Consider the following 13,150-nt stretch of genomic DNA (forward strand, 5'->3'; position numbering starts at 1 on the left):
CAGTTTTCGGACTGGTCATTCAAAATAGCCAATGTTTGCAAAGTCATTAAAAAATAACCACTATTTTGCTGCAACAGGGACCGGTCCATCATAATATACTGGAGATCGGTGTACCTGTGTATGAACTTCCAGCATATTATGCTGGAACTCCAACACGCGGAAAGTTCCAACATAATATACTGGAGATTGGAGCACCTGTGTATGAACTTCCAGCATATTATGTTGGACATGTATATTATACTAGACCTCCGGTATATTATGCTGGAAATCCAGTATACTTGTGCTGGAGTTCCAGTATACTTGTGTTGGAGTTCCAGTATACTTGTGCTGGTGTTCTAGTATACTTGTGCTGGAACTCCAGTATATTATACTGGAGTATATTCCGGATTTTGAATAGTGTTTTCGTTCAGATTTATCTTTACATGAAAAGTGGCTAAATTTCGACTACTTTTGAAATTGTGACTATTTTTGAATGACCACTTGTAAATCTGGTTATTTTTGAATTTCTCCCGGGTTTTATATCTGCCTTGAGAATGACACTGAGAAAAATAAGAATGAGAGGTCGAGGCAAGAAATCAACTCTCTAGACTTTGAGCAACCCGCAATCAACTCCAGTGAACAGAAGTTAAACTCTTCTTGCAATATATAAGTTCCTAGGATAGCTGAAAGTAGCATTTTCCTTCCTTGAAAAGGATATTGTTTATGTGCAAATTTAGAAATGGTACTCTCTTGTTAAGCCTCTTTTACTGATCCTAAATTTCCTGCTACTCAAAAGTATGGCAACATTCCTTTTCATATGCTCCTGAGTAACTCGTCCGAAGAGACAAAGCAAGTCGGATCTCTAAAGAACAAAACTGAAACCCCACAAATACCGAAGTATGCCATACGATATGCAATCTGCCAAGTGGAGTGAAAGAAAAAACTCTCAGTTCCAACGAACCTAAGAATATAGTGCAAAGAGTGAAAGAAAGGACATGCCTGTAAATTCGGCGACTATAACAACAACAGCTGAGACTTGTGATCAATGCCATTAAAGATGAATGTCCCAGACATGGGAATGAATTGTCTAGTGATGAGCTGCAGAGAACACAGCATTATAGACCTCAGTCCAGTGGAACACAGCCTTATATACTTATCCAGTAAAGTAGTAAGTTTTGATGAAAAACAAGATTCGAGATAAGAAATAAAGGAGACACAAACCTTGATCACTTCTTGTGATGCAACTCCTCCAACGAAGGCAGCCACAGCATGAAGTTCTGAAGCACCATACCGGCACATCTCATTAATAAGGTCCTCTGATAAGGCGGAGCCATTGCAACCGAGGTCATTGAGTAGACCAACAGCTGTAGTTTTCAACCGAGATATATCCTCATCCATCTCACTACCAAGAAATTCTTAAGGTCAGACAGCCATATATCAACTTTTCCTCAGAAAATGAGTGTGTTAGGATGAGAAAGCATTGGCCTTTACCCGTCAAATTGGCCAGGAAATTTGTTATAGTTTGCAGCAAACCGGTCAGCTGCTCGAAGAAGAATATAAAGACCCACAGCAGTACTGCCATATAAAGGGAGTATGAAAAGCACCTAATAAAGAGGATTTATGCAAAATACCTAATGTTTGAAAGATCAACAACCAACGTATGAATTCAAATGCAAAAATATTAACAGTTCAGCAAAAAGGAAAATCTTTGAGCACCCACTCAGAGTAATATCTGCTGTCTATAACAATCTAAAACTAAATGAACAAATAAATATATTGCACGATGAATGCACTTGGTAAGTTTTTCTGGACAACTAGCTCCGGACCGAGTAAAAGCAGAAAATTAAGAGTTTCTTAATTACTGGGTTTAAATTAACAGGAGAAAGTAGATGAGGAAATGTTCCCTTTTGGCCCACATGTATTTCATTCAATACGAGACATAAATTAAGAAAAAGGAGGTGGATGGGAAGAGAGAGATTTAAATTCTAAGCCTCCTTTACACCTAAACAATTGTAAAATCTTATGTCAAACTCTCCTTGAGATTCATTTTTATCTTTGCATTTCTTTTGTTTTCCTCTTACATTTATGGAAAGAAAACTGAGAGATACAACAGACAGCAACTGTTAACACAACAAACCAGCTTCAAGCATCCCAACGGGTACATTGCTTCAAAGGGTGAGTGTCTATCATCATTTCCGCTCAGCATAAATACAATAATTCTAGCCAGTGTTTCTCTGCTTCAACATCCTATTTTAACCTTTCATCGTGAAAAGCAATTCAAACAAGCTTGGACAATATTACAACCCTAATTTTTTGAACTTCTGATACCCAAAACCAGCAAAAGATTGACTGTCAAATATCTGTTGGCTAAATGGCTGCATTTCCAGGTCTATCGATAAATATTTGAGAACTCTCTTTTCCTCCCCTCCCCTCCCCCCTCCCACAACTATTTACCATCGATTTAGTACAAGATACCATTGCAAATATTAAGAAGTGGCAAACAGGTGCACTATCAGCATGATTACTGAAAAAACAAGAAAATACACAATCTCCAAGAAACATTTAAGACAAACTGAAAGGGAACCGACAAAAGATAAAACTAAATCTTCAACCTTCCTAATGCTTGCTCAATAAAATATAGCTATATATCTAATCAAAAATACTTATGCAGTACGAATCAGCAAGGGAATGCTTATTTTATTCCTACCAAGCTGCCAGTAACGCTTGGATTAGCATCACTAGAAAGTTAGTCCTATAACTTCTTATTTACCTTTTTGCTCCATTTGTTTTGTTTAACAAAAGGTGAACATAACTTGCAAAGTAAGTAGTTTTCAATCAAACCCTAGTTAGCTGATAGCATAGAGGCATCTAGACTAGACAGTGCACTTCATCAATTCAAGTACGGGAATAGCTTAAGAAAAGAGATCCCTCATTAAAAGAACTTGAAATACTCCTATTTCAGCAGAAAAGGTCCAATTAACCCAAATTATGTCTTTGAAAAAATTATATTCTTCAACATTTGAAAGTTCATATGTGACTTCACTAGAAGCCCTTGGAAAATGGATTTAGAAAAAGAATATCCACCATGAAATGGCAGGGGGCTTTAGCTTGGATAAACTTACTTTTCAGGAAGTACTTTAAGAGAGTTGGCTTCTTGCAAGGTCCTGTTATTTGGTATCACAAAACAATCAAAGAATCATGAAAGGATCATGTCGGTTCGAACAGCTTAAATGACCCCAAGAAGCCCTCTCTACTTCAACTTATATCACAGATGACTATTCCAACTTGAGGTCATTTGACTATGTCAATCCATATTCCTACAGTAAGCAATTACATACCCATAATCCTCATCTGTCAGATACTTCTGTAACTCAGGTTGGACAGGAGAGTTGAACTCATCCTCAATGAGGCGATATCTGCAAACCTAACATAATGGCAAGAGAAAATTTCAATGACAAGAAACTAAAACATCCGTCCAATAATGATTTCAAATGTTAAACAGAGTTTGCTGACAATTAGCTGTGAGAATTGTTGACATCCTAATATCAAAACATGCACCATCATGTTAGCGCAGTCCCTTGAAAATTCAGTTGCAACAGTCATTATCTTGATACTAACAACAAATCGTCCACTAAAATCATGCATGTAGAAGAAGGAGATTTTAAGATTCTCTCTCCCCCCACACCAACACATTTTTTGAAGCATATAGTTTCTAAGGCCATTGAGCACTTCCAGACAACTGCCCGAATCAAAATAGGGGAGCAAGACCAAGAAATGTGTGTTCCCAAGCTAGCATCCCTCTGCCTAACAGGATCCACCCCCTCCGCAACTGTAGTGAAGGACTTACAAGGCATGTGCTAAGCAAGGTAGCCCATTTAATAGCTAGTGCCTTTGCTGGATGGCTCCTTAGAATGAAACCAAATTTAACCATTTGGACAGAGGGGGTTGGAGACAGGTCACAGGAATAGCTTTAAAAAAGGGACAGACAGACAGGATCACATACTCATACCACAAAAACATCAAGCTTAAAATCAGAGGAGTCCCTCTTCATCAGGGTCAAACATATTGATACATTATGAGATTCACGTAGCACAGAGAAGTAATTCTAGATGAATGAACATTCAGACTAACGAAACAGAAAAGAAGAAATGCCCTTACAGCAAGCTTCCTTGCATTTTTACAGAAGCTCTTTATATTTGCCTTGGAGATGCTGGCTGGATCTCTACCGATTTTCTTCAGTAAATTCCTGACCTTCTGCTCCATAACAAGAAAATCAGCCTCGGCCTTGGCTTGGTAAGTTTTTTGCAGGTTTATGTACAATCTGCAATAGAGTCAACAGTCCAAGCATCAATAAATAAACTCCTGTAGATCTTCATAAAAATTAACGTGTCGAGAAGAAACTTAAACCACTAACTCAGTTGATGATGTCATATCTGGTATAGACCCCTCAAGAGGTGTCTCCCCACCACCTTCATTAGCTATGAATTCCTAAAGTGCAAAAAAATAAATCATATCGATCACCAACTTCAACCAATGCAAGGAAATATCAATTAAGGGAACTTGAGTAGGTTGCTTGATAAAGACTAGTAATAATTATGTATTTGCTGAAAAAGGAAAAAGTACAAATGTTTGAACAGAGATGAAGAGAGACAAGGTGCTACTTTCTGTGGATTCTAAAAGAATAATGCATATACAAATTAGCATATGAAACATGAAAAGAATGACCTGGACTATTTATTTTTTTTGATAACCGTTGTAGTCCAGGCCAACTTGTGCGCATCTCGACTAATTTCACGGTGTACCTACTATCTCCCACCAACACAGGTACCGGGTAAGAATGGCATGGACAATTTGGAAGATTATTTTTCAAAGAATCTCAAATTAGTTCCCAAATTAAACTACACTTCTTTAGTCCACCCAGGAACTCAAATTTTCTGGTGCAAATGCAGACTAGCAACCAAGACACAGAGGTCAGAGGACCATAGCCCTACAGAGGACAAAGTCAAAGCCTTAGGCCTACACATTGTTGACACATTAACTCAGGTGAAGAACTTGGCAAAGGATCTTCCCTCCATCTCCTCCCCCTGCCCCCTTGCTCTTTTGAAGGGAAAAGGCAAACAAGGAAAATTTAAAGGAAGAAACTAAAAAACATGTTTCCTTTTTATAAGGAGAAACTAAAACATGTACAAGAAGCCCCGCCAAGAGAAGAACCAGTGGTACTGGTACTTCGAACCTTTACAATCAACTAAAAAGCAATCAATTCTAATTGTTAATACTATGCTTGCTTATAAATAAAAAGAAAAAAGCCATCAATTGTACGGAGGAATTTTGTAAGATGGATAATTCAATTGTATGGACTAGTTAAGATGTCAATTCACTATTTAGAGCTAATGAAATGGACAAGAATAACAAAACATCAGCAACCAAAATCATGTTTTAAGTACAGCTGTCAACTCGTCAATAGTTCTTCTAATCAGGTTAAATCAACTAAAGCCACAATAATTTCAGAAATTGTTTTTCAGCTTCCTTCTTATTTATGTTTTTTTCCAAGAAAATGCGTGTAACCTTCAGGGCTGCTACCATCACCCAAAAATCAGATGAACTGGAATCAACCTCTGTACAGCTGTCATCAATAATCTTCTGTAGGTTTGGACCTAGTAGACAAAAGAGAAAGTCAATTATACTTTTGTGATAGCATCGTCCAGTTCCAAATTAAGATTCCACCTAAATAAATTCAAACCGATATAATATCAAGTTTCCAGAATGAATCCTTTTACTCCATGAGCTTTTTTTTTTTTTTTTTTGAAATGGTACTCCACAACTATTCTTTTTGTTTGATGAACTAAGATCTACAGTCACTATGATACTCTTACAAATTTAGAAAAGAAAGTCTTTATCTTGATTTTTCTTTATTCTCCTTTATTCTATAGGATATTTATCACTTCAAAGACTTTTACCGCAGAGCTATCCTCTAGCATTATAGCAATTTAACCAGTCAATTAAATAAAACCGAAGTCTGTATAGAACTTAAAATGGCTTGCTTGTTACTCTAGTTAGTCCTCTAGTTAGCAATAAAGAGAAACAAGATGATGAATACATAAAAACCATTATACATTCATAAACTATCTTCGTGCAGTCAAATCTAAGCATATCTAGTATATTTGGTTTAGCAAATCCCCCTGAAGCTCTTTTTTGTGAGCTGTAGCAAAGCTTCCTGAAGTAGTAAGACAGAAAGTTTATTTCCAAATTTAGTAACATAGTTAACTGATTATGTAAACAGGTCACATTGACAAGCACTAAAAGCATCTTCCCGGTAAATTCAAAATGCACCCCCCCCCCCCACCCCCACCCCTCCCCAAAAAAAAAACTGACAATCTTGTGAACTAATTGGCAATCATACTGATCAACTAAAGAAAGAGACAACCAGAAAAGGACAAGTATATTTTTGGAAACAAAACAAAGTAAGATGCCTATTCAATTTTTCAAAAAGAACCGGATGAGTGAGTAAACTGCTGCCAAATATCACATAAAACTCTAGATTCATACATTAGACAAGAGATGGGAAAAAACTACGAGTTTCTGATACATCAAAGAATTCACATAAATGCTTACCAGTCCCTTGTGGAGAAAAGAGCTTGTATGAAGCTTCCACGGCTTCTTTGTAGTTTTCTTCATCCGCTGTGATCATCTTGGACTTAATTAAATCCTAAGACATTAAAGAAATTGACCAAATCACCTTAGATGGACCAAAATGGAAAAATTAAGGATGAAACTTAAGAGGTATATAAATATATATTTTTGAACCTTGAGTTGCCTTTTCTCTTCTCTGGTAGAAGGAAGATTTCCACCATGAGTATTTGCCCATTCCTCCGCCAGTTTAACAAGGATAATAATATATGGTGTGTGCTTATGAACCACAGCATCAGCTGTGTTCAAATCAATTGTCTCTGCAAACCTGTGGTGATAAATATGAAATCAGCCCCTTTCTTTATCCTTTTCCACCTTTGATGGGGAAAAATGCATTTGTTAACAAGGAGAAAGAGTAAAAGCTCTAAGGACAGGATGCATTCCAGTAGAAAGACGCTTACATCAGTTAAATTCCAATCCCATTAAAGGAATATCAACAATGATGTATGACCGGTGGCTTTACACCAAGAGATGCTTAATTACCCAAGCCCATAAATAATCTAATAGATACCAAGCTTGCAAATTTTTGCATTACTGTTATTTATTAGCACCATACTGAAGCTGATATGGTTCTTTTGTCTATAAATAAGAGATATTATTAAGTGAACAGATTAATCACCATTATAGAACTATAACATATCAAGCACAGAGAAAAGCACAGAGAAACAGCCGACCTCCGAAGTTCTGGCCATGGGTTATTAAGCCGTAGATCATCTAGAAAATGATCAGGCTTCGATTCAATTACTGTATGTTCCTGCAGATAGATGAGAAAATTTTGATTAACACACAAATCATATCCCGTTTGGTTAAGAGCTTTATTAACAAAATCCTTGTTACTTCTTTGCTCATTCATTGATTCACTCTGTTCCTATCGCTTGACAGTTCTTTTGCTATAAGAATAGTTCCTCATATAAATCCTCACAAGAAATCCATGACAACGGTAGTCACCGGTCTGGACCCACATTTCTCTATCGATACTGGATTTCACACTTATATCATCCTAAAATAGCACAAGCAGCATTAAGATTACCTTCACACTAATCCTGACAAGACCCATGAGGCCGTATGATCGTGCAAATAATAAAATAACATTTGCCTCCCGACAGATTCTATCCAATTTCACCATGGAATCTTCAACCAGCTGAAATAGAAAAGACAAAGCATAAGAAGAAACTGTTAGAAGTTCCATTGTGCTGGTATCTGCTGATAGACAATTAGCAATGTTATGCATTTGAATTTTAACTACAGTTGACCTAAATGGAAAAGGAAACAGATCTTTCTTTTGTTTGAACCTTTGATATTTTTCTCTTTCTTCTTTCTTTTTTTTTTCCTGATGAGGAGGGGAGGGGGGGGGGTTCCTGCTTCCACAATTATAGGTTGGATAACCCATAATTATGCAGATACCAAAACTAGTTCTTCGCTCTTTCAAATCAACACGCCCTTACCCTTTTTGAAAGGGAGATGAAAGACAAATGTCATGCTATTCAACATAATTCATAGTATTGGAAATTTGGAATGATTGTAACTCGTAAGATCCTAGTCCAGAAGTGCAGAGATTCTTAAGAATCAACACAGAACACAGTAGATAAAAAGTGTGTTGAAATGATTGTAACTCGTAAAGTGCTAGTTAAGAGGCAGAGACTCTTCAAATTTGCCATGCTACACAGTAGATAAAAGTCTCTGGAATTTCTCCAGTCATAAAAAAAATCAGAATCATTAACATATCAGACACGACAACAACAACAACAACAACAACCTAGTAAAATCCCACCAGTGGGGTCTGGGAGAGTGTACGCAGACCTTACCCCTAGCCCAAAGGGGGTAGAGAGGCTTGACATATCAGACACAGATTCTACTAAATACTCAAGCATGAAACTGTAACTAAAGTTCTCTCAGAAATAATTGATAAACATGGAAAAAATGATAAAATTGGGTGGGTATACTATTTTGACTTTATGAGAAAATACATATATCCTGGGCGATGTAATATCGGAGACAAATTTCTGTCTGAAATTCTTTTCTATGCATGAAAAATAAGTAATGGGGATACTACATTATTATGGAATAGAAGACGGACCTTAAAGAACACTACACATGATATTTGCTTGATGGGGGACAATATCTAATTGAACAATTCAATATTGTAGTGTTACCAATATATGTAGTGTGACATAACGCTAACTTTCTCAAGAACTTCCTTTTACCATATGCAGGGAGGCAGGGAAAAGGGATTTTTTATAATAACCAAAATTAAGTTAAGAAAAGTGGGAACACAGGATCCTGCCAAGATCAAATGCTTTTACGAGTACAAGATAATTCGCAGCTCCAGACCTGTGTAGCTATGACCAAGGTAAACTGAGAAAAGAATGATGGATTTGTCTCTATTAGTTCCTTCGGATGTTCTTCTATAAACTTGGCTTTAACAGCATCATTTAACTCTTGAAGAAATGCACACACACACTTTGCCTTCGATTGTCCAACACTTGCTTCATCAACTACCAGAAATACAAGAGAAAAATAAGACTATGGAGAAGCCAAGGCTTTCTAAAATTGTAGATGCATACGGACAACCACGTAACATACCCATAAAATTATTTCCAAGATCACCCTCTTCAACCTTAGAACCATCAACAACAGTGATACTTCCAACCCCACCAAGAACAAGATTTTTCAAAGTTTCAGAACCAGTTGGACCACAGTTAAGTAAGCAGATACTGGCTTTCTCCAGTGCGGCTTGTCCTTGCTCTCCCCATATCCTGCAAGTGCAAATAAGCTTCATTATTATTTGTTATCCACTTAAAACTTAATTGTCAAACATGTTAATGCAGGGGAATAGTGTATTTCAGGTTGGATTCTGCAAACACCCATGAACACCCATGAATACCCATAATAGCCATATGATATAAACGTGTCTTTGTCTCTGCCTGTTTTTATAACTATTATCTGAAAGTTGTGTAAATTTAAAGTCAAATATGTGTCTGAAATTCATAATTTGATCAATTTAACTTGGGTCAGTAAGTAGAGTCTGTGACAAAAATATCAATCTTGCATGACACGTCTTATCAAGCATTCCATGGAAAAACATTCCAAGAACTGGTCGTCCAGAAACAAGAATCAACATTTTTTTCTAATTCTAGACTAACTCAGAGCTGTAGAGAGGAATGAACATCTCTGATTCATTCATGTTTGGACTTTTTCAATACAAAAAGAGACACACATAAAAGCAACACGCACATATCTGGATATACAGAAGAAAGATCTATTTGATGGATACACACAACTGAAATTGCAAATGGAAGTAAAGTAATCTTTTCCAGAAATTACAGGTCATTCAACTTTGGCCAAGTAAGGTGCAAAGAGAACCAAGTATCAGGTCTTCACGAGTCAGCGCTACCTCATTAGTCATCTATGAGACAAAAAAAATCCAAAATGAAATTTCCATCAAAGCCTATTAGGTAACAGTGACGCTTGCCAATCTATAGGAGTTCACCTCTCAAATCAAGAAGGAGAGACTCCTCAGAATAATCTTTTGAAAATTCATGACTTCCAACAAGTAAAAGCTTCTTTGCATCCAAAACTATAAATAAGAAGCCCCTAAGGTTCTTTTTTAAAAGGGAAACATTCAAATGGAGCCAACATTAGCCATTGTTTAGCATTAAAACACATAGCAACTTGATGGGCAAAATTACATCTGTTGAATTGCGTGAATCGTCTAATCCAAAAGTTTAAACTATTAGAAAAAGTACACTTACATTTATTTATTTTAGACTGCAACATATGTTACCATGACGGGATCCAAATTTTTGTCTTAGCCAAGCATGTAAAGTATTGGTTGATGGTTGGCAGTGAAACTTGAATCCAGTACCTTTCTATGCTCTAATATCATGCAAAATCATGTGGTAGGTTAAATTAAGGGGCGGATTCATAGTGTAAGCTATAGGATCGACCGAACCCAGTAGCTTTGTCCAAAACTCTATATATTTTTTAGAATTTTAAATATTTATTTTTAAGAAAAAAAAAAGAATTTCGAACCCAGTTATTAGCACTTGAGAATGTCCTAGAATCTCGAACCCACAAAGTTCAAATCCTAAATCTGCCTCTGATTAGTCGTGTATCCTTTTCCTTAAATTCCCATGCCAGTACATTAAGATAACAACCACATCTTTCCACTAAAGATTCTACGTCCAAAAAAACCTCATCCTTTCTTGTCTCATCCTATGCCCTTCTCCTCTTAAATACCACAAAATTAGTTCACCATTTAACATAGAGAAACCCAAATTTGCCTTAAAACACAAATTATATACTATTGGAAAGAAATGCGCCTAAATAGAGCGGAATAGACATAAAGGATCATATAGTCGACCTCAACTAGCTTTGATTTAAGAGACACTTAATTGATTCTTTTTTGAAATAACGATGGTATTTGGTATCCGGTTCAACTTGAGCACACCTCGACTACTCCACCGAGTACTTGTTACCTCTCACCATCACAAGTACCCGATAACTCTACCTACCATGCTTAAGCAAATGAGAAGAAATCACTTAGTATTTTTGTAACCCTCCCCACGGTTTGCACCCACTTCATCGACCACTAGGCCACACCCATCACTTAATTAATTTCTAATTTTTAACAATGGTAGTGTCTGGACCAACTTACACGCACCTCAACTAATTCTTCCGGGTAGCTGATGCCTCCCACCAGCGCAGGCACCAAGCAACTCTTCTCACCAAGGTTTAAGCAAATGGAATGAAATCACATAGTGTTTTTTGTGTCTAGTGGGATTTAAACCCTAGTCTATACATTTTTCACTCAGTCCATAGACCACTAGTCCACACCCCAGCAGTTAATTGATATTTTATTAATATTAATTTTGCACAAACGTAGCAAATCCCACAAAAGAGAATCGTTTTCTAATTTCTTCTATGAAATTTTAATTTTAATGCAACAACTATAAGAGCTACAAGTTCAGTGGTAGAGAGTAGGGACTAGTAGTAATAGGGTTCATAATACAAAGAGATCATAACAAAAAGCTGAAAGCAGAAAAATCATATATGTATGAAAAAAACATAGTAGACTACAAGAATTATACCTGAGCTGACGATCGTATTTGACTTTAGGTTCCGCCATTGTTGTGTATGAGCAAAACTCAAGCTTGTTTTTTACGCAGGAGGAGGGTAAAAGTGAAATAGAGAGTGAAGTGGGATTTTACAGAAAGAGAAGAAGAAAGAGATTTAAATTGAGAAAATGGGATATAGAATTTTTTTGACAATATGATGGACCGGGTAAGTTTAGTTTGGGCCTCGTGGGCCTTGACTAGATATTTTGATCTTTTTTCATTTTTAGCCTGCGCCAGAAATTATTTGCATTTGATAGCCAAAAATGTGTATAACATTTAGATAATTTTGTATATAGCATACATAATGTATATATACAAAAACAAAATATCGGCTATTATTGTGAAAGCGGTCTATAGAGTATCAGTTCCTTGATATATTGTGAAATGAAGATTTTTACATGAATAGCCGGTAGATACACAATTATAAGCATATTATACTTGGATTATATATTCGCTGGATTTTTAATTTAAGCGATTCGGTGGACAGCTATCCCAATTATTTCTTTAAAAATGAAAATAATTTGAATTTTGTTCAAAAACTTTAAGAAAACAAATGTTTGCAAAGGAAAGGAATGTGGTGATATAATTTTGGGAAACTTACACAAATGTCCCAAATAAGTTTCAACTTACCAACCTCTAGCCATTAGTCATAGGCTTACCAAAACTAGCCAAGCACATATAAAAATTGAAAAACCAAATAAATAAGGTTCTTTCTCTCAAAGAGTCACATGCAAAAATCACATTCCATATTTTTAAGCGTGATTAGCAACATTAGATACAAGACGGAAAGGAAAATTTATGGATGAGGTAGCAAATAAGGTGATGAAATAAAAAGAATAATATTCCAAAAGTCTAAGCAAAAAAGGAACTTTTTCAATGGGTATAGTTGAATTCATTGAAAACATTTAGATAAGTCAATATACAAAATTTGAGAAAGATTAGATGTAATTTGGACTGGTTTTGTATCAAAATTTATAATTAAATCGAATTCAAAAATTCTTCTGCGACACATGTATCAAACATATATCACGTATATATCTCACACACAGGTATACATGGATATACATGTGATACACAATTGATACATAAATGATACATATATGATACACAAATGATACACATATTATTTTTTTCATGTTCAGTTTTAACTTCGAATTTTCAATTCAAACCACCTCAAAACTTCAACAAATCATCCCAAAACTGAGATTCAAACCCCTTAGGATGTACCCAATCTATTCTAATAATATCCACTCAAAAGAAAGCAAAAATTTGATTTTTTTTTTGCTACAAATAGCTAATTGGCTAGTATTAGTGATATTTGGCTAATATTAGTAATATTTTATGAATTGACTAATTATTGTAATATT

The 13,150-nt window shown here is 35.9% G+C and overlaps 1 protein-coding gene across 2 annotated transcripts; it reads right to left on the reverse strand.

Moving 5' to 3' along the window:
* Window positions 1-615: 615 nt before the first annotated feature.
* Window positions 616-11,879, reverse strand: LOC104224957 (NEDD8-activating enzyme E1 regulatory subunit AXR1). Of its 2 annotated transcripts, XM_009776692.2 has the most exons (16): window positions 11,757-11,879; window positions 9,250-9,422; window positions 8,998-9,161; window positions 7,697-7,807; window positions 7,341-7,420; window positions 6,784-6,934; window positions 6,592-6,685; window positions 5,545-5,633; window positions 4,394-4,467; window positions 4,138-4,300; window positions 3,318-3,403; window positions 3,102-3,143; window positions 1,471-1,554; window positions 1,201-1,381; window positions 979-1,077; window positions 616-897 (listed from the first exon to the last, which is right to left on the reverse strand). In XM_009776692.2, exons 1-15 carry the CDS (start codon window positions 11,792-11,794, stop codon window positions 994-996), a joined length of 1,614 nt encoding a protein of 537 aa, XP_009774994.1. In that variant the 5' UTR covers window positions 11,795-11,879; the 3' UTR covers window positions 616-897; window positions 979-993. The 2 variants fall into 2 exon arrangements, with proteins under 2 accessions (XP_009774994.1, XP_009774995.1); XM_009776693.2 differs by lacking the exon at window positions 3,102-3,143.
* Window positions 11,880-13,150: the final 1,271 nt, after the last annotated feature.

This window comes from Nicotiana sylvestris, chromosome 6, assembly GCF_000393655.2.
Source record: "Nicotiana sylvestris chromosome 6, ASM39365v2, whole genome shotgun sequence".
In the NCBI taxonomy this organism is placed as follows: domain Eukaryota; kingdom Viridiplantae; phylum Streptophyta; class Magnoliopsida; order Solanales; family Solanaceae; genus Nicotiana; species Nicotiana sylvestris.